Source organism: Typopeltis vanoorti, chromosome 4 (genome assembly GCF_054136105.1).
Source record: "Typopeltis vanoorti isolate ZY-2024b chromosome 4, IOZ_Tvanoo_1.0, whole genome shotgun sequence".
Taxonomy (NCBI): domain Eukaryota; kingdom Metazoa; phylum Arthropoda; class Arachnida; order Uropygi; family Thelyphonidae; genus Typopeltis; species Typopeltis vanoorti.
Window position 1 is genome coordinate 127,577,808 of NC_143552.1, and position 24,000 is coordinate 127,601,807.

Consider the following 24,000-nt stretch of genomic DNA (forward strand, 5'->3'; position numbering starts at 1 on the left):
TACAAAATATCATCATCAAATTCCTGCCATGTACCCTCAAGGGGTGTACAGGATATGATAGTACTACATGAAAAAATTACATCATTACTAACTTCCTATCTACAATTTTCCTCCAAATCAGTCTGTTACTTGTCAAGACTCCAACATTATCAGATCTTATATTTCTATCGTCTAAGGCACTTTATACCGTATCAATCCATCTATATCTTGGTCTTCATCTGGGTCGTTTTCCTGCCAACCTGGCAGAGAACACTTGTTTTGTTAATCTTTCCTCCCCCATTCTGTCTAAGTGACCGTACCACCTGAGATTAGCTCTGCTAACACATTCCTGGATGCTGACAACATCAAGTTCTTTCCTACTATTCTCATTTTTAATATAATATTGCCATTGATGCCATCTGTTCACGCCTCTAATCTTTCTCAGGACTCTCATATCTGTGGTCTCTAGTCTTTGGTCAAGTGTTTTACTTCTGACCCAGCTCTCAGATCCATAAGTTAAAACTGGTTTGAACACTGTCTTGTATAGCTAATTTAGTGTTCCGACTAATTTCTCTCTTATTCCATATGAATTTATTCAATTGACTTCCTACCATACCAGCTTTGTTGATTCTGTTGTCTATTTCTATACTGAATTTACCATCTTCACTAAAAATCGTGCCTAAGTAGGTGAAATGTTTTACTTGTTCCACAGGTTCTCCATTCACAACACAATTGACATTTTCAATGATTCTGCCTATTTTCATTGTCTTTGTCTTTTTTATTGCTGACATTCATACCATATCTATTACAACAGTTATTCAATTTAGTCAGAGAATCTTGCAGACTTGTAGCAGATTTATTTAAAAGTATAACATCATCTGCATAAAGGTGACATTAACATCTCCAATTTTGATATCATGTTTAATACCACTTTCCTTCATAATGTGATCCATATAGATAATGAATAACAGAGGGGAAATGTACATCCTTGTCTCACACCAAACTTAACATTAAACCATCTTCTTGTACTTCCATCAATTCTAACTGCTGACTTACAACTCAAATAAAGACAAATTGACACCATATAACTGTAGCGTATTGAATAGCTTCTCTCTTGGCACCTTATCATATGCCTTTTCCAGATCTACAAAATAGAAAAGATTGAATGGTAGGTACTGCTTTGATTAAATCTTGATTTTAAAATCTTGTTGATATTAGATAATGCACTTAGTCATCCAACAGCACTGAATGATTTGTGCAAAAATGTAAAAGTTATTTATTTACTACCTAATACCACTTCCATCATCTAGCCAATGGATCAAGGTGTAATCGCATCCTTTAAAGCATATTACCTATGAAGAACTTTTTCACATCGATACAAAATTAATAACGGAAAAAACTCAGGTACAAAGATTATTTAATAGTATAATTTTGGCCTAGAAATTCTATTCGGCTAGAAGAACACCAATCTTATATTGAATACTTTAAACCTGAAAAGTCTGGACTTGCAGAACATCTTCACTAGACACAGAGTTCATTGGAGAAAGACAAGAGTTCTTCACAAAGTCAGTTTCTCATGGAACGCCTTTATAAAGAAACATGTGAAACTCTACTTTGTTCTCCTAACTTAAACAGATCCGATGGCTTACGTCTATCCCCTTTATGGGAGATAGTACTTTCCAAATCAGCTAATCTTTCCTAACTTTTTATTGTATTGATTTTTATTTTTTTATTTTGCTTTTTATTTTTTTATTTATTTTATTATCTTTTATTTTTATTTTTAATTTTTAGGAAAGTTATTGACCTTTTTAGTTATCTTACACCAGCTACTTAGGTGTCGCTTTTTGGAATTGTCAGTTATTGTTTAATTTGAGCTTAATGTACTGAAGATGCCTGTGACACACAGGCGAAAATTATACTATTAAATAATCTTTGTATGTGAGTTTTTTCCGTTATTAATTTTGTATCAATATGTCTACTCACGGTATACTCTTTTAAAACTTTTTCACAAGCAATAGAAAAGACTACAGGAGATGAAGCTATGACTTTGACAGAATTCTGGAAGGCATTCAATATCAAAAATTGCATTGAGAATGTCAAGGAAGCATGGAGTGAAGTAACATCTAGCAACCTGAGAGCGGCATGGCAAAAGATTATTCCTCACTGTGCAAATGTTTTTAAAAGATTTGAAAATGAAGTAACCCGTGTTATCAATAACATAATAAGCTTGGCTTTGATCTAGGACTAAAAGAAATTGAAAAAGGTGATGTTCAGGACCTGCTTCAGTCACATGATAAGAAGCTGAATGATGAAGACCTAATTAACCTCGAGAGAAAACGTGCTTACGATGCTCAAATCGATGATAATGATGAACAAATTGAATCACGAACAGAATCACATGGAACCAAGTGACCAAATTTTTCACTTGGTCACTATTATAGTTTGACCAAGTGAAAAATAAACTTTCAACATCTTTCTCTAAATCCAGAGTAATTTAATAAAAAGGTGGCACACCGTTTGGCGGCTCCTATAGGAGGAGATGACCTTGCTAATGCTTCTGCCTTAGTATCTCTACTTGGGCCTGGCTCCCACTGAAGAGACCTCAATAAAGGTCGAAACTAGTCTGGGTAGTGGCCATTCCCTTAATGCATAACATTATACATATCTGCAAGGAGATATGTTTTGCATTATGGGAGATACTGAGATAGGAGTGTTGGTAGCTTGCTCCACCTTTGCAAGGAGTTGCCTGGTGCTGTACCACTTTACCCCAGTCCTGAAGATACTTTCAGGCACAAACTTTGTTTGCACACACTTGGGTAAAGGATTAAACTAAATTTATTATAGTCTGACCAAGTGAAATATAAACTTTCAACATCTTTCTCTAAATTCAGAGTAATTTAATAAAAAGGTGGCACACCGTTTGGTGGCTCCTATAGGAGGAGATGACCTTGCTAATGCTTCTGCCTTGGTGTCTCCACTTGGGCCTGGCTCCCACTGAAGAGACCTCAATAAAGGTCAAAACTAGTCTGGGTAGTGACCCTTCCCTTAATGCATAACATTATACATATCCGCAAGGAGATCTGTTTTGCATTATGGGAGATACTGAGATAGGAGAGTTGGTATCTTGCTCCACCTTTGCAAGGAGTTGCCCGGTGTTGTACCACTTTACCCCAGTCCTGAAGATACTTTCAGGTGCAAACTTTGTTTGCACACACTTGGATAAAGGATTAAACTAAATTTATTATAGTCTGACCAAGTGAAAAATAAACTTTCAGCAAGTTATATGAAGTGGAGTTCCTTCCCTTCTTGCAATGAGTTCCTAGAATCCTTGTAGGTGTCACATTTTTTTTATTCATTATGATAATGAATAAAAAAATCATTCTGAAGAATGATTTTTTATTCATTTTTATTGAGCCGATGAGAGCATGAATTAAAAGATGCTTTCTCATATAAAAAAAAAAGCCAGACAACATACTGGCAATTTAGGCTATTTAAAAACCTGTACTGCTAATTCCTGAGAACAGAACTTAACTATTATATAAATGTTAAAATTTGTAGAAATATTAAATTAAAATATACCTTAATGATATTAGCTTTTCTGCCAGGAAAGCGAAAGACAATCCAATCATCTAAAGTTACAATTTCTGAAGAAGAATCACTTCTAATATCAAGCTTGTTTCCAAAAAACAATAATGGGTATGGATTTACCATTGTAGTGTCATGAATGATAATCTAATGAATAAAAAATATCATTAATTCAAAGATTGAAAAATATGTTCTGCTGAATAAACATGCAAGATTATTCATATTCCTAAATTTACAGAAGTACTGTTCCCATTTCACAGTTCTCAATTTTGAATGCTTAATTTTTTTTAACTTTGCTAAGCAAAACAAACAGTGAACCAAAACAATATACATCAATATTTCAACAAAATATGCATATTCTAATTTATATATACCCTTTGTCCAAAAAAGAAACCAAACTTTTCGAAAATAGAAGAAACTAGTGGGGCCACCTGTTTTATCTTTTTGTTGTTGAAAGCGGCAACCTTCATTAGTGCTGTACCAACTGTTTATGCCATTTGTTTCATTAGAAGCCAGGTTATAGTGCCAAGAGTGACAGTGTGTTTTGATGAGCGGTCGGAAAATGAATTTCAAACAGAGAGCTGCAATTGACTTTTGTGTAAAACTTTGTAAAAGTTTTACCAAAACGCATCAAATGCTTCAAAAAGCATATGGTGATGAATGCTTATCCCATACTCAAGTTTATGAGTGGTTTAAGCGATTTCAAAGTGGGACGCTTGAGGATGACGAAAAGCCGAGCAGTCAAAAAACTGGATTGAGTGAAGTTAACATCCAAAAAGTGTGTGATTTCATCAAAGAAAACCCGAAATCGTCTGTGAGATTAATTGAAGATGAACTGGGAATTCCAAAATCAACTGTGCACAACATTTTGACCGAGAGTTTGGGCCTTCGCAAATTGAATTCGCGATTTGTTCCCCACAAGTTGACCGATATCCAAAAAATGTATCGAATTGAACACTGCAAGGACCGCTCGTAAGGACTCAAGCTTCCTTGAAATGATTGTTACTATAAGCAATGTTTGTGATTGTCTTCAGGTGGGAGATGAATTTCATCACTTGGTGTGAGAACCCTCCCATTCACACTTACTAGAGGCCTAAATGTGGCTTGGAAAAAATTCCATGTTTGGTCTTTAGAGCACATTTGTAGACTATGTAAAAAAATATGAATTAAAATACAAAAGTATATATAAAATTAATTACATAAAAAAAATAATAGACAAAAAATTCTTAGCTCACCCAGAGTTTTACAAAAACCTTTTTGGGGATTAATCGATATCCACTGTGTACTTAGCAAATGAGGATGGTCTGGTATTTTGGGACTTTTGGTTTAAATCACAAATAATATGATGGGGCAACAAGATGAGGTTTCATGCCAAAGAGTTGTCCAGATAAACAAGGTCCCCACTGTTTTCGTCAGAGAACCAGGGAGAGCAGTGAAATATCAGCTCTACTGAAACCGACTCATCCTCAACATCTACAAGAAAAACAAACCCAATGTCAGAAGAGCTGATATTGGGTTTGTTCATCCATCAATATAAGGAGTATTAATGGAAAGGAAATCTAGCTTGCATAACTGGAAAAGTACCACATAGAATAACTGGCATCACTAAAACAAAGAAGACAAAAACAGGTGAGATATTACTAAAAAATAAGTACAGAATGTTAAATTGGGGCAATAATGATCAAGGAAAGGAAGGAATAGCGATAGCATTCAACACTAAACATGAAGATAAACTTCTTGATTGGAAGGCAGTTTCATATAAAGTTATGTGAGCAGACTTCAAAATGGGGAAACGGACAATAAAACTTATTTGTGCCTATGACCCTAGAGGGAATTTTTTGAGTTACTACAACAGGCAATTGACATAAAGAAAATGACAAAAAGTGATATTTGTTAGAGATCTAAACAGCAGAGTAGGAAGTGAATCCCACCAGGCATAGAAAAATGTTTTGGGAAAATTTGGAGAAAAGGGTAAGGCTAATAATAATGGTATTTGCTGGATTTCTGCTCAAGATACAGACTAGTCATTACTAACACTAAGTTCGAACAAAACAGATATGCACAAGTTCATATGGAGAGAACACACAAGAAATAAGAAAAGCCTCACTGACTATGATACTGTCGATAGTGATATCTTTATGCTGGTTCAAAATAAAAGAGTATACAGAAGATCTGAAACTGGAAGTGATCATCGCTTAGTTTTAAGCAGGATAAAATTGAATATCATTGAAAATAACAATATGTAAAAAGGCTTTAAAAAGAATTAAAGTTGAGCAGCTTTTATAGTAAACTTCAGACTCAACTATACAAACATTACTGGAGAGAGAATGAAACAGTTCTAAAACAAGTACAAAACCTCAGAGTCCCAGTGGCAAACTCTGAAGAATACAGTGACTGATTCGGCTAGGCAGGCATGTGGTGAAGTTGTCTGTAAGGAAAGAAAAATAAGAATGCCACAGTGGAAAAGATGAAAGTAGAAAGTATAATGAAAATGCCTGGCAAATAAGATGGCAGATTTCCCTAAATGAATGCAGAGAAAAATGTAAGAGAGCTAAGCTATGTGTGAAAGCAGCTAAACAAAAGTCATGGAAAGACTTCAGTAAGAATATAGAAAATAAATAAATATTAAAAAGGTAGGTGGCAAAATTTTCTTGGAGACTACTGAAAAGTTTAGAAATGGTGGAAAAAGTATTGTAAAAGGAATCTAAGATGATACAAGTGACAAGAAAATTGAAGATAATGTTATCCTAGATGTCTGGAATAATTATTTTGAAGGACTGTTAAATGAAACAAGCAGTGACAGAACCATAGTTGAAAATTTCAACAGAAATGCAGACATGAGTACACATCAATACTTGAGGTAGAAAAAGCTGTCAAAACTTGAAATGTGGAAAGACAGCAGGAGTAGATAATATTCAATCAGAAATGGTCAAATATGGAGATATGAAATTTTGCAATGGCTACAATGCATAACTTGATTTCCAAATGATTGGCATAGTGCTTTCATAGTTCTATCTATAAAAAAAAAAAAGGAACAAAACTGAATACAAGAATTACATAAGAATTTCTCTACTAAGTGTTCCATGTAAAATTTATGCAAGCATACTTGAAAAGAAAAATAGAAAAATTGTGGAAGAGAAACTGGGAGAACAACAAACTGGATTCAGGCCAAAGAGAGGGTCAGGATCAGAATTTTATTTTATAACAAATAATTGAGAAATCATAGGGATATGTCAAGGATCTGTACTTAAGTTTTGTGGATTTGGTAAGGTATGTGATAAGAGGCCCATGGAAAAGCTTTTCAAAACACTATAATTATATGAAGAAAATGGAACATTATGCAGAGCAATACTGTTCGACCACAGATGTGAGACCCTTCTCACATCTGTGGTCGAACAGTATTGATTCTGCACTTCTGCGGATGGCAGGAGGAGGATAATCCATTCCAAAAATAGGGTAATCAATCAGTCTTGTGGGATGAGTTGTTCATTATTACATGTCAAAAAATTAGCTTTTCTTTTATCTACATTCTAGTTTTTAAAGTGGAATCTATTTTGCTTGTATAACAGTTGGAAAATTTTATGTATAAAGCATGTATTCTCGTGTGTTGGTGATGAATATACATTGCCTTATTTTTTTCTCCTCTTCAACACAAATTGACTCTTCTTGGCACTGTGCCAGCTAAGGGTCTCTCAACTGTAGGTGTACTATACATAGTCTATATTTAAGTTAAAAATATGAAGAATGAAATGTCAAAGATAATACAATAATATTGAAGTGCTGACAAGTAATAGGCTAATTTGGAGGAAAACTGTTGATAGGAGATGGTTAATAACATAAACTTAATCATGTAGTGTTGAGGAGTAGCCTGTTCATCCCTTGGGGGTACATATTAGGAAATTGAAGTCAGCAGTTAAGAACTGAAAGGAATATAGGAAAACGGTTTGATGTAAAATCAGGTGTAAGACAAGGATGCATTTTATCTTCACTCTTATTCATCATTTATATGGATCACATTATGAAAGAAAGTGGCATTAAGTCTGATATCAGAATTAGAAGAAAAGATCAAACTCAGCTTTTTGTTTTAGGCAGATGATCTTATACAGTGCAAATCTGCAGGATTCTCTAACTAATCTGAATAACAGCTGCAACAAATTTGGCATAAAAGTCAGCAATAAAAAGACCAAACCTATGAAAATAAGCAGGAACATAGAAAACTTTAGCTGCATTCTGAATGGAATGCTGAGTCTATAGAACAAGTAAAATATTTCAGCTATTTAGGCACAATTTTTAGTAAAGATGGCAAGCAAAATATGTAAGTAGATAACAGAATAAGCAAAGCCAGTGTGGTGGATAGTCAGCTGAATAAATTTATACAGAATAAGAGAGAAATTAGCCAAAACACTACACTAGCAGCATATAAGATAGTGTTTAAACCAGTTTTAAGTTATGTCTCTGAAATTTGGATTATAAAAATTCACTTAATCAAAGATTAGAGACTACAGATATGAGAGTTCTTAGAAAATTAGAGGCCTGAACAGATGGCATCAATGGTAGAATCATATTAAAAATGAAGACATTAGGAAGGAACTTGACATTGTTTGCATTTATGTATGAGCAGAGCTAATCTAAGATGGTATGGTCACTTAAATAGAATGGGAGAGGAAAGGTTAGCAAAAAAGCTATTTGATGCCAAGATGGTAGGAAAAAGATCCAAGGTCTAGGTGGATTGAATCAGTCAGAAATATCTTAGAAGAATGAAATGTCAAAGATAATACAATAATATCGAAGTGCTGACAAGTAATAGGCTAATTTGGAGGAAAACTGTTGATAGGAGATGGTTAATAACATAAACTTAATCATGTAGTGTTGAGGAGTAGCCTGTTCATCCCTTGGGGGTACATATTAGGAAATTGAAGATATTTTTAAAATTATGATTATAAAAGTCATTATAAAACAAATTACTGGGTTACAATTATGTGAAATCTCCATGGTGTCATATTTAACAAGATGTAGAAGAGTCAGCCTAAACCGTGGGGCACTAATGGGCTTATGATGCTCAATATACAGCCTATTGCAGTCAAGACAATCCTACATTATTATTAGTGGGAGCAGCAGTAGTAAAAAGATTCAAAAGGAAGCTTTCTGATTAGCATGGGCATCTTTTCTTTTACAAAAGAAAAGCTGTCTATGTCAGGCAGAAGTCTTAGTGATACAGGTCTTTCCTTATCCTGTGAAACATCTCTTTGTATTAAGTGCTTGCATGAAGAAACTATTACCTAATCATTTCAGGCCCTAATCATTTTGGAGACCACAAGCTTCCAAAATAGGGACACTGGTTTTTGTCCCCAAATATTTTTTACACTGCAATAAAATTTGTCTTCAGCTGAAACAGCAAATCACTCTTTCTGGTCTCTCTCTCATTGTCTTGGACAGAAGATATAACTGCCAAATTGTACCCTCATAACATCACCTAAAGATAAAGCTGGCTTTCTGGCATTATTTCTCCAAATCATATATACATGAATAAGCCAAATGATTTCCTACATCAAGAACAGCATGCTACATGCCTTCTCTGGTCTTTTTCCAGAAAGACATCAGAAGAATCTTGAAGAGCTTGATACTAGAAAGTCTTCTGGCCATGATGTTATGCCTCAATTATGCATAAAACTTATGATCCATAATAAGCATTCACCTATATGATCTCTATAACCGTTCACATTTGTCTGGAATCTACCCCCACAGCACAGCATGGAGGCAAGCCTATATTCAAGTCCATTCCAAAAAAAAAAGGGAAATAAAAAAGTCAGCTCTCAAACTACTCTCCCTTTATCTTCACAACCACTAATAATCAGTGACCATCAACATGGATCATGCCACATTTGATTCACAGTCAATTGCCTAATCAACATAACCCATGGTATCTATTGGATACAAGACATGAAAAGATTTAAGGAAAATAATAATGGTGTCGCTATTGGCTTTCCAGGGTATGAGATCAGGAGCATTATGTGCTCCTGATCTCATACCCTGGAAAGTATTTGATTTTGTTATACACTCTGGTTATTTCATCTTTCAAAACAAATTATATCAACAGACTGAAGGAACAGCCACAGCGAGTCCTATTTCTCCAACCATTGCCAACTTCATGGAATACTTTGAATAACATCACTTTGATAATATTTCACCTAGACCTACACATTGGTACAGATATGTGGATGATATTTCTCAATTTGGAATGGCTCTTCCTCTGAGTTACAGCAGTTTCTTCTTAAATTAAATTAACTTCATCCCACGATTCCAATTCACCTTAGAAAAAGAAAAAGATGACCATAATCATTTTTTATCCACCAGATGGAAGCTTACAATTTTCAGTTTTTAGGGAGATGACTCATACAGGCCATTATATCCATGCTGAATCTCACCACAATACTAGTTAAAAGGTTGGAACTATTAAGACGTTGTGGCGTCATACTTATTCTTTATGTTCTTCTGAGAAATTTTCAGAGAAAAATATTACAACACCTTAAATCCACCATCTTATCATCATGTGGTTTTAATGATTCTTTCATCAAAAAAAAAAAAAAAAAAAAAGTTATGGAATCTCTGCCTCTTCTAATACAGGAGAAATAGCTCACATTCCTATATGCAATGCATTTCTGAATGCATATCAAAAATTTTAAAACCAATGAACATTTTTGTTGCTTTTTTTGCCTCATCAAAAAAACCTTCACCTTTTTCGCTTCTCTTATGAATAGTATTCCACGTAAGGATGGAATATTATTCTTAAGAGAAGAATTCTTAATATTATTCTAGGCTTCTATCAGATTCCTTACTCTTTGGCTTATCGTATTTTTTCGCAAACTAGATCTGCTTTTATTTGTCTTAAAGAACAAAATTCTTATATTAAGTCTTGCTGATCATGCTATCTGCATAATTCGCTGAAACATGAATAAGAGTCCTTCACAAAGGTCATTTCCTCACAGAACATCATTATAAAGAAACATGTGAAACATTACTTCACTGTCTTAACTTAAACAGATCTGATGGTTTACTATCTCTCTTCATGGGAGATACTACTTTTTAAATCTGCTGATCATTCCTAACTATATACATATATATATATATATATATATGTAGAAAGTTTTTTACCTTGGGTATAATATATGTTAAAGATACCAAGCTATTTTAAACCTGGTTTTTACTCCATTTCCCAAGTAAGCCAACAGACAAAAAAGTCAAGTTTGCACCTGCACGTAATGCAAGTCTAAGTGACCCGTAAAGTAGTACAAGTCTAGGCAACTCATGGTAAAGTTGGAATAAGCTCTGATCACTATTCTTAATATTTACCCTTAATGCAAAGCCTATCTCCTTGAGGAGATGTATGATGCTATGCATTAAAGGCAAGGGCCACTACCCAGACAGGCTTCGATCTTTATTGAGGTCTCATCAGTGGGAGCCAGGCTTAGAAATACCAAGGTTAAGTAATACAGAGCTTATAAGTATTTAACCAAAACAAGTTTCCCAAAGGTGCTTTGACCTTATTAAATAAAAATCTCAGGATGAGAGATAGATATAGAAAGTTTTTTACCTCGGGTATAATATATGTTAAAGATACCAAGCTATTTTAAACCTGGTTTTACTCCATCTGTTTGCTTACTTGGGAAATGGAGTAAAAACCAGGTTTAAAATAGCTTGGTATCTTTAACATATATATATATATATATATATATTTTTTTTTTTTTTTTTTTTTTTTTTTTTGTTTAGTTAAGAAATTACTGACCATTTTTAGTTATCTTACATTAGCTACTAACGTGGTACTTTTTAGATGTAGAGAGGCTATAGAAATTTCAATAGGCTGAAAGTTAGGAAAGGATAAGGGATGCAAGTTTAATTAATGTGAAGAAGTAAAAAATGCATTTTCAGATGAAAAGGTTGTAACTGTGCAATACCGTGACAGAAATGTACTCCAGGAACTGAAGAAGTCAGAGATTTGGGAGTGTTGGTGGATAAGAAGTTCAAGTTCAGAGGACATATTGCAAAAGAAGCCAAAGTAACCAACAGGATTAATTTGTTACTGATGAACACACTATTCCTCTTTATAAAAACTAATATGGCCAAATCTGGGTTACTGTGAACAGATGTGGTCACCTGGATTTCTTGATGATGAGGAAGAGGTGAGAGTATTCAGAAGAGAGTGTTGAAAAAGATTGTGAGTGGGATGCAGAAGTTGGCTAATAGGTGGAAGAGTAAGAGATATGTTAGAGATGTATAAGTTACTGAAAGGATTTTATAGGCTTCATGCAGAAGAAGTTTTTCAGTACTTGACAGAGGAAAGACTCCTCCACATCCACTACACCCTGCCACCAGACTGGAAACAGGTGAACTTTGATTCATTGCCCCAGAGTACCGTTTTCCACTGATCAATTGTCCATGCGCCAGGCCAGACGAGCCACCTTGTTTGTTGTTGTTGTGACGTTCGGTTTGTGTGTCACTGCTTTTCCATGAAAATCCAGTAAATGGAGTTCTTTTCATACAGTATTAGTGCTCACCATGGTGTTACTGGTGCTCCGGAACTCATCATGGATGGTCTGTAACTGGTTTTTGCATACCACCTGTTTCAACAACCTCCTGCTGTCCCTGTCAGTCATTTTTGGTGGCCACCCTGGGTGTTTTCCTGTTCTAGTGATGCCAGAATATCTCCATTTGTTGATCACATCACTAACCATTGATTTTGGATGCTCCAACTGAGTGGCAATGGCATGTATAGACATACCACCAATGTGACAGCCCACGATGACACCTCTCTCAAAATCACTGAGTTTACTTTGTGTTGCCATACCACCTTTATTCAACTGCTACAATGAAATACTGCTTTCTACTATCTGTACACTGGTTTTTATGCTATTAACAAACCTGGAATGTTCCATAATTTCAAATAACAGTATTAGTGCTCACCATGGTGTTACTGGCATCTGAACAATTATTGGTAGATAGTAGCAAAGGGTATCTGAACAATTATTGGTAGATAGTGTATAGTGTTAACATATATTATATGCAGATAAAATCCTATTTTTTTGTTTCATCAAAAACATTTGTTAATGTGGAGAAAATTTTAGCAAGTATATATAAATGTATTTAAAAATTGGCACTATTATTATTATTATGTGACATTGGCATTATTATTATTATTATGTGACACCTCCAGGGAGGCCAAAGACTCATCGAGAGAGAGAGTGTGCCAACAGCATCTAATGATTGCTCTCCTTCTAACTACTAAATGTGCTCAAACTTGCTTAACTTTTTGTGTGAGCCATTAGTAGCAGAGGCTCTACCAAACGATCAACCTTTGCTGGCATAAATTAGTCATTTTTGCTTACAGTAAGACTAATACTTGTCCCACATTTTCAGTGATTTTTAAGAGCTTTTACCACTAGCACCCTGTTGAAAACAAGTTCACTCACTTAGTTTCAGAATGTATACTAAATCTCAGATCACTTGGAAACTTTAACCAATCAATGAAAATTTTTTCCAAATAGCAGTTACACCTTTGAAAGCTGTACCATAGCAAACTTCTTCACTTGAAAATCATCTACTTAATCAGACATGCTTTGTATGGATTCTACAAAGCCATCCTACAGGCAATCTTACTTGGTTATCAGTGTATGGTGGAAATGCTTGAAGAAATCCAGGTTGCTGCTAAGGTGGGGAGACTATGATAGAAACATTTAAGTTACTTAAAGGCTTTTATAGAATTGATACAGAGGGAAATGTTTCAGCCCTTAGCTAGAGGGGGCAGAACAAGTGGTCATCACTGGAAGTTGAGTAAGAGTGTGGTTAGTAAGGGCATGAGGACTAGATTTTTCACTTGGAGAGTGGTGAATGAATGAATGGAATGCACTTCCTGAATACTCTAAACTTCAAATTCCTGTCCACAATCATACCCAAGTTGCTGGCCACATCAGTTTTCTGCAGTTCAGTTCCATCAACATAGTACACAGCTGTATACTATGTTGGTGATTTCCAAGCCATGAGATCTTTATGTCAGGTTCTAGTCTGGTATCATTACTATTATTATTACTATCTATCATACCTCTCCTTTACCTTCCAAGCAAAATATCCACTATTTAACACATTTGCTAACCACGCACTTAAACAATTTCCACGGGTGACCACTCTTTCTTCCCTTCCAGCATGTACTGAAAAAGTCATCAGTGTCAATCCTACATATTCCCTTAAACGTTTTACATGTCTATATAATGTCTCCCTTTTTTTTCACCTATCAGATTGTCCACAGACTGTCAATCTATTCTCATAGAGAGCATGCCATACATCTGCAACAGCCTTTGTGACTCACCTCTGAATCCTCTCCACCACTTCATCCCCAAGTGATCTGATATCGAGATCTGTGCACAGTAGTCCAGATGTATTCCAGATGTGAATAATGTAGCCTTATAAGAGCCTTATATAATGGAACAATAACCTCTCTAACTATAGAATAACACATACGCCACAGCAAATAATTTTTTTATTATGTAAATATTTCATCTTATGTATCATAAGACATCATCAGTACAACTAACAAACAACAAGATCCAATGGCAAAATGCCAAGTTACTACATAGATCCACATATAAACATGAACTTTTACATAAAGAAAGTGCTGAAGCCTTACTTCATAGACCTAATCTTAATCAAAATGACTGCCTCGCTATTCTAAAAGTTTGGGAAATTGTTATCCTCAATTGTATTCAATAATTTATCTACTATATTTTAATTTGAGTAATTTAATTTCAGCCCAGTAGTTTTTAATCCATGAAGACACGACCATATATGTAGGGGGATTCCAATTTAAGCACGTGTGCTACTGTTTTTTGAATTCAATTCCTATTATTGTTCGTTATACATAAGACAAAATATACACATAATAAAAAAGTTATTTAGTATAGCATACATGTTATTCTATAGTTATTGATACCCCACAGGTATCACTATATATAGTGATACCTGTGGGGTATATATATATATATATATATATATATATAATAACTTCTCTATCCCTGCTTGTTAGTGCGTTCTTCAACAACCACATCATCTGATGTGCTGTTTATGCCGCCTTTGAAATAAGCCCTCTAAACTTCAAATCTGGGGTGCTTAAGGGTCAAAGCTGTATAACTGAGAGGAGAACTCCACATAGCCTTTAAAGGAATTCGGAGAGCCGACCAGGGCTTCTGACCTAATGTCCAATCCTCACCTTCTCATGGTGCACCCTGTTGGATATCTACCTGGATACTGAATGAACGAGGATGGGCTGGCAATTTGAGATTTAGCTAACCAAATTGTATTCTTATTGGCTTAAACCAATATAGAAAATGATGGTACAACATGACAAAATTTCATGCCTGCTGGGGTGTCGCACGGTTAAACAAGGCCCCTGTTGTTTTCGCCAGGGAACCAGGGTGAACACTGAAAAGTCAGCTATTGGAACAAATCTGAAAGCACACCCCAACTCAACATCACCAGAGTTAAAGATCGGTACTATCAACATAAGAAGCCTGAATGGCAAAGAAATGGAGCTAGCTGAAGAATTAGATAAGTACCAGATCGACATAATAGGGATAACTGAAACAAAAACTTGTGAGATCTTTCTGAGCAATAAATACAAAATGTTATACTCAGGAAATAACAATCAAGGAAAAGAAGGAGCAGCCATAGTATTCAACACAAAATATGAGGCTAATCTTCTTGAATGGCAGACAGTCTCAAGTAGAGTGATGTGGGGAAATATCAGAATGTGGAATTGGAAATGAGACAGGAATATTTTGATACTTTAGAAAAAGCAACTGACACAATGAAAAAGGAAAAGTTGGTCCTTGTTGGGGACCTAAATAGCAGAGTAGGAAATGATTGTCAGACATACAAAAATATTTTGGGAAAATTTATAGAAAAGAGCAAAGTTAATAATAATGGCAAATACCTGTTGGATTTCTGCTCAGGACATGGACTGGTTATTACCAACACCATGTTCCAACATAAAAATGTGCACAAATTCACATGGAGAGAAGAGGCTTGGAATAAGAAAAGTCTCATTGACTATGTTATTGTTGACAGTGATGTTTTCTCCCTGGTGCAGGACACCAAAGTGTACAGAGGATTTGAAATTGGAAGCGATCACTACTTAGTCTTGAGCAGGATAAAATTGAATTTCATATTGAAATGAATAACATGTAGGAAAGTTTTAAAGCGAATAAAAGTTGAGCAGCTCTCAGATGTGAACTGTAGACTAAAATACACAAAGATTATTGAAGAAAAAATTAAAGAGTTTGAGAACAGGAACCAAACCTTGGAGATTCAGTGGCAAGCCTTGAAGAAAACCCTGATTGATTCAGCAAGAAAGACGTGGTGAGGTTGTCTGCAAGGATAGAAAAATCAGAACTCCATGGTGGACACAGGAAGTTAATGAGGCAGTGAAGGAAAAGAAGAAAGCATATCAAACATTCCTGACAAATAAGTCATTAAGCATTTTCTCTTAGAGAATACAGAGACAAATGTAAGAAAGCGAAACACTGTGTAAAACTAGCTAAACAAAAGTCATGGGAGGACTTTGGCAAGAGCATAGAAAATAAATATCAAGAAGGTGGTAAGATATTGTGGAGGTTGTTGAAGAAGCTTTGAAATGGAGGAAAGAGTGCTGCTGTAAAAGGAGTTAGAGATGATAAAGGTGACATGAAAACAGGAGAAAAAGATATCCTGGAAGTATGGAGTAATTACTTCGGAAAATTGCTAAATAAAACAAGTAGTGATAGCACAGTGTTAAAAAAACACTCAACAGGCATACAGTCAGGAATAAATACATATCCACACTTGAAGTAGAAAAAGCCATCAAAGGCTTGAAATGTGGAAAGGCAGCAGGAGTAGATGATATTCGACCAGAAATGCTGAAATATTTATTGCTCAGAAAGATCTCACAAGTTTTTGTTTCAGTTACCCCAATTATGTCGATCTGGTACTTATCTAATTCTTCAGCTAGCTCCATTTCTTTGCCATTCAGGCTTCTTATGTTGATAGTACTGATCTTTAACTCTGGTGATGTTGAGTTGGGGTGTGCTTTCAGATTTGTTCCAATAGCTGACTTTTCACTGTTCACCCTGGTTCCCTGGCAAAAACAACGGGGGCCTTGTTTAACCGTGCGACACCAAAGCCGGCATGAAATTTTGTCATGTTGTACCATTATTTTCTATATTGGTTTAAGCCAATAAGAATATAATTTGGTTAGCTAAATCTCAAATTGCCAGCCCATCCTTGTTCATTCAGTATAAAAGTCTTACAGTGGCTGCACTGCATAGTTCAGAAAGCCTTTACAGAGGGAAGAATTCCCGATGATTGGAGTAGAGCTCTAATAGTACCCATATATAAAAAGGGAAATAAAACTGAATGTGAGAATTACAGAGGTATTTCCCTACTGAGTGTTCCTGGCAAGATCTATGCAAGTATACTTGAGAAACGGTTGAGAAGAACTGTGGAAGAAAAGCTTGGTGAAGAACAAGCTGGATTCAGGCCAAATAGAGGCTGTCAGGATCAGATCTTCACTTTAAGACAAAGTAAATTGGAATATAAAGCATGGGAATATAACAAAGATCTGTATTTAAGTTTTGTCGATCTGGAAAAGGCATATGACATGAATATAAAAAAAAGCATGGGAATATAACAAAGATCTGTATTTAAGTTTTGTCGATCTGGAAAAGGCATATGACAAGGTGCCAAGAGAGAAGCTATTCAATACATTACAATTATATGGTGTCAATGGGAAATTATAGCAAGCAATACTTAGTCTTTATTTGAGTTGTAAGTCAGCAGTTAGAATTGAAGGAAGTACAGGAAGATGGTTTAATGTTAAATCTGGTGTGAGACAAGGATGTACATTATCCCCTCTGTTATTCATTATCTATATGGATCACATTATGAAGGAAAGTGGTAATAAACATGATATCAGAATTGGAGATGTTAATGTCAGCTCTTTGCTTTATGCGAACGATGTTATACTGCTAAATAAATCCACTGCAAATTTGCAAGATTCCCTGACTAAATTGAATAACTGTTGTAATAGATATGGTATGAAGGTCAGCATTAAAAAGACAAAGACAAGGAAAATAGGCAGAATCATTGAAAATGTCAACTGTGTTGTGAATGGAGAACCTGTGGAACAAGTAAAACATTTCACCTACTTAGGCACGATTTTTACTGAAGATGGTACATTCAGTATAGAAATAGACAACAGAATCAATAAAGCCGGTATAGTAGGAAGTCAATTGAATAAATTCATATGGAATAAGAGAGAAATTAGTTGGAACACTAAATTAGCTGTATACAAGACAGTGTTTAAACCAGTTTTAACTTATGGATCTGAGAGCTGGGTCAGAAGTAAAACACTTGACCAAAGACTAGAGACCGCAGATATGAGAGTCCTGAGAAAGATTAGAGGCGTGAACAGATGGCATCAATGGCAATATCATTTTAAAAATGAGGATATTAGGAAAGAACTTGACATTGTCAGCATCCAGGAATGTGTTAGCAGAGCTAATCTCAGGTGGTATGGTCACTTAAACAGAATGGGTGAGGAAAGATTAGCAAAACAAGTGTTCTCTGCCAGGTTGGCAGGAAAACGACCCAGAGGAAGACCAAGATATAGGTGGATTGATACGGTACAAAGTGCCTTAGACGATACAAAATATAAGATCTGATAATGTTGGAGTCTTGACAAGTAACAGACTGATTTGGAGGAAAATTGTAGATAGGAAATTAGTAATGATGTAAATTTTTCATGTAGTACTATCATATCCTGTACACCCCTTGAGGGTACATGTGATGATGATGATGAACTTCAAATCCTTGTCCAAAATCACACCCAAGTTGCTGGCCACGTCAGTTTTCTGCAGTTCAGTTCCATCAACATAGTACACAGCTGTATACTATGTTAGTGATCTCTTTTTTTTCCCAAAGTGCATCACCTTACACACTCGGTCACATAAAACTGGCAGCCATTTACCTTTGCCCACACTACTAAGTCTTCCTGCAGGATACGTTCTTCACCTTCATTTACCATTGTTCTTCTCAGTTTGGCATCATCAGAAACTGAATATTTCCTGTCAAATCATTTCCTATATCATTGATGTACAAATTAAACAACAGAGGACTAAATATTGAGCCCTCCTATGGTACACCACTGGTCACCTGCATTCTCCTAGACTCAACTCCTCCATAAACCATCCTCTAATCCAAATCATCAGATTCATATCTATCCCGATTTGCTCTAATTTATGCAACAGAGTTCTATGTGGAATCCTGTCAAATGCCTTTGCAAAGTCTAGGAATATCACTGAGTAGTCACTTCACTTGTTCAACTCCATTGTCACTTTATTATAAAAAGTAAGCAAAATAATAAGCCAAGACTTACCTTTCACAAAACCATGTTGTCCGTTATAGAATATCATATTACTAACCACCCAGTCTTGATTTCGTCTTTCGCCTTAACCACAATTTCTGATATGCTGATTGGCCTATCATTTATTTATTATAGTCTCTGACAGCTGTTCCACCTTCTTGGAACAGCTGTCAGAGGAGCTGATAATTTCCTTGAACATTCTTGTAATACACTGGCTGATATGCCCTCTAATCCTACAGTTGTGTCAGCACTGAGATTCTGCAATATTTTAAGCACCTCCATTTCTTCAAACTCTCAGGATCTAATCTTTTTTTTTTTTTTTGGGGGGGGGGGGGGGGGCACTCAGATTTAATCTTGGGGAGGCAGGTTAAGTATACGATTTGAGAATACACACTACGCATTGCATATGACCTATGACTGAGCATCTGCAGTGATCGCCAATACGTGATACCAATGATCTCCTTTGGCCTGGCTCAGACAAATGAAGTAGTGGTTGGTCCAACGGAGCAACACTTCACCTCGCATTCAACAGTGGCCGTGATTCTCGAGAGCTCTAGGGCATTCCCATCTTATGTGACCACTAATTCATAAGTAGTATAGAAATAGAAGACACGACGCAATATAAATTAAAAAAAAAAATTTTAATTAGGAAAAGATTTTTGGAAAATTTTCTAGTGTTTATTTTCTTTTTTCCTTTTTTTTTTTTTTTTTTTTTTTTTGGGGGGGGGGGCAGTGCTCCTTGCCCCCCCCCCCCTTCCCTGGGTGCGCCATTGCTTTCTTCGAAACTCCTTGATCACTTCCCAAGCACTACCAACATTTTCTTAAGACATGGCACTGCTAAATGCTGACTCCTCAGCATATCATAATCAGTTGCTTTGTAATTCCACATATATCTCATCTTAACAGAAAGTTTTGCACGTAAGTAAGTGGCTTGGTGTCGCACTGATTAGATCGTCGGCTTGTCGAGAGCTCCTGAAAAGATTAGTAGTATTTTGTGTTAACATTAGATATTTTACTAGAATTTTAAGTAGTATTGTTTGCTTTTTGTTTCTTGGTGTGTCTGTGCAATTTTTGCGTGTTTTCTGTTATTTTAATTATTATTTTTAAGAAAAGATAGCGTACACATGGCACCGATAAAGAAAAAAATGGCGGCCAGGTCGCCATGTTTGTTTAAGAGTTTTGATGTAAACGAATTTATGCAATGTGCTGTCTGTGAGATGTATGCCTTGCGAAGAGCGGTGGGAGTCTGGTTAGAAAGTGATAGTGGAGTTAATATGTGTAAAAAGTGTAAAGAGAATGAGGACTTCAAGCGTGTTTCGTGTGTCGAGAGTGATATCGTTAACGATAGTCAGAATGTAGAAAATGGCGGTGTGCTAGAGAATTGCGTGGTAGTGCCAGATAGGTGTGAGTGCGTCGCCGAAAATGTAAATGAAGGTAGAAACACAGAAAAATGGATGATTTGATCGATAATGAAAATGTGAGATAAATGCGAGTAGCGAAATTGCCCGTTTGAATGGTGCGATACACAGAGCTAAAAGACAACTGGAGCGTATGGAAAAACGTGTGTTGAACGTACCGACAAATAACCGGTGGAAGTCTGTGATGGCAAATAATAGAATGTTTGCAAACGTCAATAAAATGAAGGAGCGAGTGCTGTATGGGGATTCACTATTAAGAGGCGTAATAATTGAGAGTTTAACGAAGTCGTACCAGCTGGGTGCGAACAAAAAGGACGTCAGCGAATCTATTTGACTGCAAAAACAGAGGGTGAAAGAGATGATAATCGTGGCAAGAACGAATGATTTGAAAGAGGACAAAATGGAAATGATAGAGGATGTGAGGGAGTTGTTTGAGGTAGCAAAAGAGAAGAGTGAGAGAGTTAGGATGGTGAGTATCTTACCGCGGTATGACAGCGAAGTGTTTAGAAGGAGGGCCATAATTGCCAATGACTTTATGCATGGGTTATGCATGGAGAGTGGTGTGGAATTTGTGGATGTGTGGAATGAGTTCGATGGGCGAAAGGACATATATAAGATGGATGGGTTGCATTTGAATGGAGTAGGTGTACGGAGACTTGAAAGAGTGTTGATGAATGATGTGGAAGTGGATGTACAGACTCAGGGAAACTAGATTTATTAAGAGGGCGGGGGAGTAGATATGCAGACTTTACAGGGGGACAGTTAAGTGTATGAATGAGTATATTATGCCCGTGCGAGTACGACGGACAACAAATCAGAATGGGATAGTTAGTATAAGGCATCAAAGTAGGGATGGGACAAATGGGCTTCTGCGATTCATGTACATTAATGCCAGGAGTATTAGGAACAAGAAGGAAGAGTTTTTGGCCATGGTTGGCACTTCCAGGCCATAGGTTGTCGGTATTAGTGAAACATGGCTGACAGAAGATGATAAAGCTAGTGGGATTGAATGCGACGGGTATATAGCTTGTTCAGGAGTGACAGGGTGAATAAAAAGGGGGGAGGAGTGTTATTGATGATAGCTGATGAGCTTCAGCCAAGGAGTATAGAAGTTGAACTGCATGATGGGGAAAAAAGCACATTTGAGGCTGTTTGGTGTGAGATAGAATCTAGCAGAACAAAATATACAATTGGGTGCTGCTATAGACCGGGTGATGGAGTGGATGGTGGGGATAGTATGCATAAGCAAATAGAAGAAATGAGTGGAAGGAGGGTAATTATTATGGGTGATTTCTATTATTGTAACATTGACTGGAAAGAGGAGAGGGCACATGGGAGGAAGGAATTGGATTTTATGCGGTTATTAAGGGACAACTATCTACGGCAACATGTATTGGAAAATACCAGGGGGTAGAGAGTGCTGGACCTAGTAATTGCAACCGAGAATGTGGCTGTAACGAAGAGGGCCATGTTGCCACCAATTGGTGAGAGTGACCATAAGGTCATGACTTGGGAGGTGGCTAAAGGAGTCGAATTTACAATTAAGACAGGGTACATGTGGAATTACCGGGCTGGTAAGTATGACAAGCTTAGGTGTGTGCTTGGCTCAATGCCATGGCATGTAAAATTGCAAGGGCTGGATGTTGATAGTGCATGGGAGGTGGTTAAGAACTGTTTGCAGGAGGCAATGGTTGACTGTATACCAAGAGTCTGAATAATAAATCAAGTAGGGGTTAAATGGATAAATAACACTATTAAGCTTGAGCTGCAAAAAAAGAAACAATTGTGGAGGGAATTTAAGGAGAAGGGTGACCATCAGGCGCAGGAACAGTATAAAGCTCAGGCCAGGATGGTAACAAGGGTGGTAAGAAAAGCAAAAGCAGATTACGAAAGGAAATTGGCCACGCAGGCTAAAGAGAATCCCAAACAGTTTTTTCAATATGCTGCAAGTAAAAGGAAAAATGCTCATGGTAGAATGATCTTAAAAAATGCTGAGGGTAGGGAGGTAACCGAATCAGTCGATATTGTGGAATTACTGAGCGAGCACTTTGCAAGAGTATATCATCCAGGTGGTGACTTTGCAGGAATGGAAGAACCAACAGCTTATACTGGAATTGTGATGAATGAAGTAGAGGTAACTAATCTATTACAGAGTCTCAATGTCAATACATCTGTGGGATTGGATGGTATCCAAGCTTGTGTCGTAAGTGAAGCGGCCAAAGAATTGTCAGTGCCCTTGACCATTTTGTTTAATTTGAGCCCCAGGACTGGGTCAGTCCCAAGGGGGTGGAAAGAGGGGAAAATAGTTCCACTGCACAAAGGTGGTTCCAAGGCTGCTGTTGAAAATTACTGGCCAATCAGCATAACAGGAATCATTATCAAGGTCTTAGAGAAAATAGTCAAGAGGAAAATACAAGATTGGATAGAAGAAAATGGGATACTGTATCGGGGACAGCATGGTTTTGTGAAGGGTAGGTCATGCCTCAGTAACTTGCTCACGTATTATAACACAGTGACGGCTGAACTGGATAAGGGTAATGGGTTTACAGTGATTCTACTGGACCTTGCTAAGGCCTTTGACAGGATACCACATGGAATTCTAATCAGTAAATTGCAGCATATGGGAATGGACATAGGGTTGGTGAGATGGATAGGAGGGTGGTTGACGGAGAGATATCAGAGAGTGGTTTACTCAGGAATAGAGTCCACAAGACGGCCTGTGACTAGTGGTATGCCACAAGGATCTGTTCTTGGACCACTGCTGTTTAATTTGTTCATAAATGATATAGGAAAGGATCTGAGAGGAACAGTTCATTTGTTTGCGGATGATGCGAAGTTGGGTGGGGCAATAGTGAATGCAGATGACGTCAAAATTTTGCAGGATGATTTGGATAGATTGGAGGTCTGGGCTAAGGAGAATGGATGTCAATTTAATGTGGCAAAATATAAGGTTATGCATTTTGGGGTGAAAAGATTGGCGGCAGTTTACTGCATTGGTGGAACCGTGCTCCAGGAATTGAAAAAAAAAAAAGGGGACACATTGCAAAAGTGGCCAAATCAGCTCATCAAATCACTTGGTTGCTGAAGAATACGTTGACAAGCAGAGAAAAGCAGGTTATTGTTCCTCTGTATCGAGCCTTGATAAGACCCCATGTAGACTACTGTGCTCAGATTTGGTCACCTAGGTTTCTTCTTGATGGGGAGGAGGTGGAGAGGATCCAGAGGCGAGTGACCAAGATGATAGCAGGTCTGTGGAATGAACCATATGAGAACAGGTTGAGGATTTATGGGTTGCAAAAATTGGTTGATAGGCAGAGGAGGGGAGATATGATTGAGACATTCAAATTACTGAAGGGTTTCTATAAAATTAATTCAGAAGATATTTTTGAGAACAGGGCTGGTTGTGGGAGGACTAGGGGACATCCATGGAAACTGGGCAAAAGTGTGGTTAGTAAAGGTGTTAGAGCTGGGTTCTTTACTTTTAGAGTAGTGAACGAGTGGAATGCGCTCCCTGAGTCTGTGGTGGATGCTGTGACAGTGAATGAGTTTAAGGCGAGGTATGATAGATACTGTATG

At 36.7% G+C, this 24,000-nt stretch overlaps 1 protein-coding gene across 4 annotated transcripts in view; it reads right to left on the reverse strand.

Moving 5' to 3' along the window:
- Positions 1-24,000, reverse strand: part of LOC150107666 (ATP-dependent DNA/RNA helicase DHX36-like) — a 589,788-nt gene that overhangs the window by 60,713 nt on the left and 505,075 nt on the right. For 3 of the 4 annotated variants that reach the window (XM_090391452.1, XM_090391454.1, XM_090391451.1), the window contains one exon: positions 3,559-3,711. In XM_090391452.1, the coding sequence (XP_090247578.1) occupies positions 3,559-3,711 (153 nt within the window). Of the gene's footprint in view, positions 1-3,558; positions 3,712-5,006; positions 5,070-24,000 lie in introns of those variants that run through there. The other variant, XM_090391453.1, reaches the window with a different exon arrangement.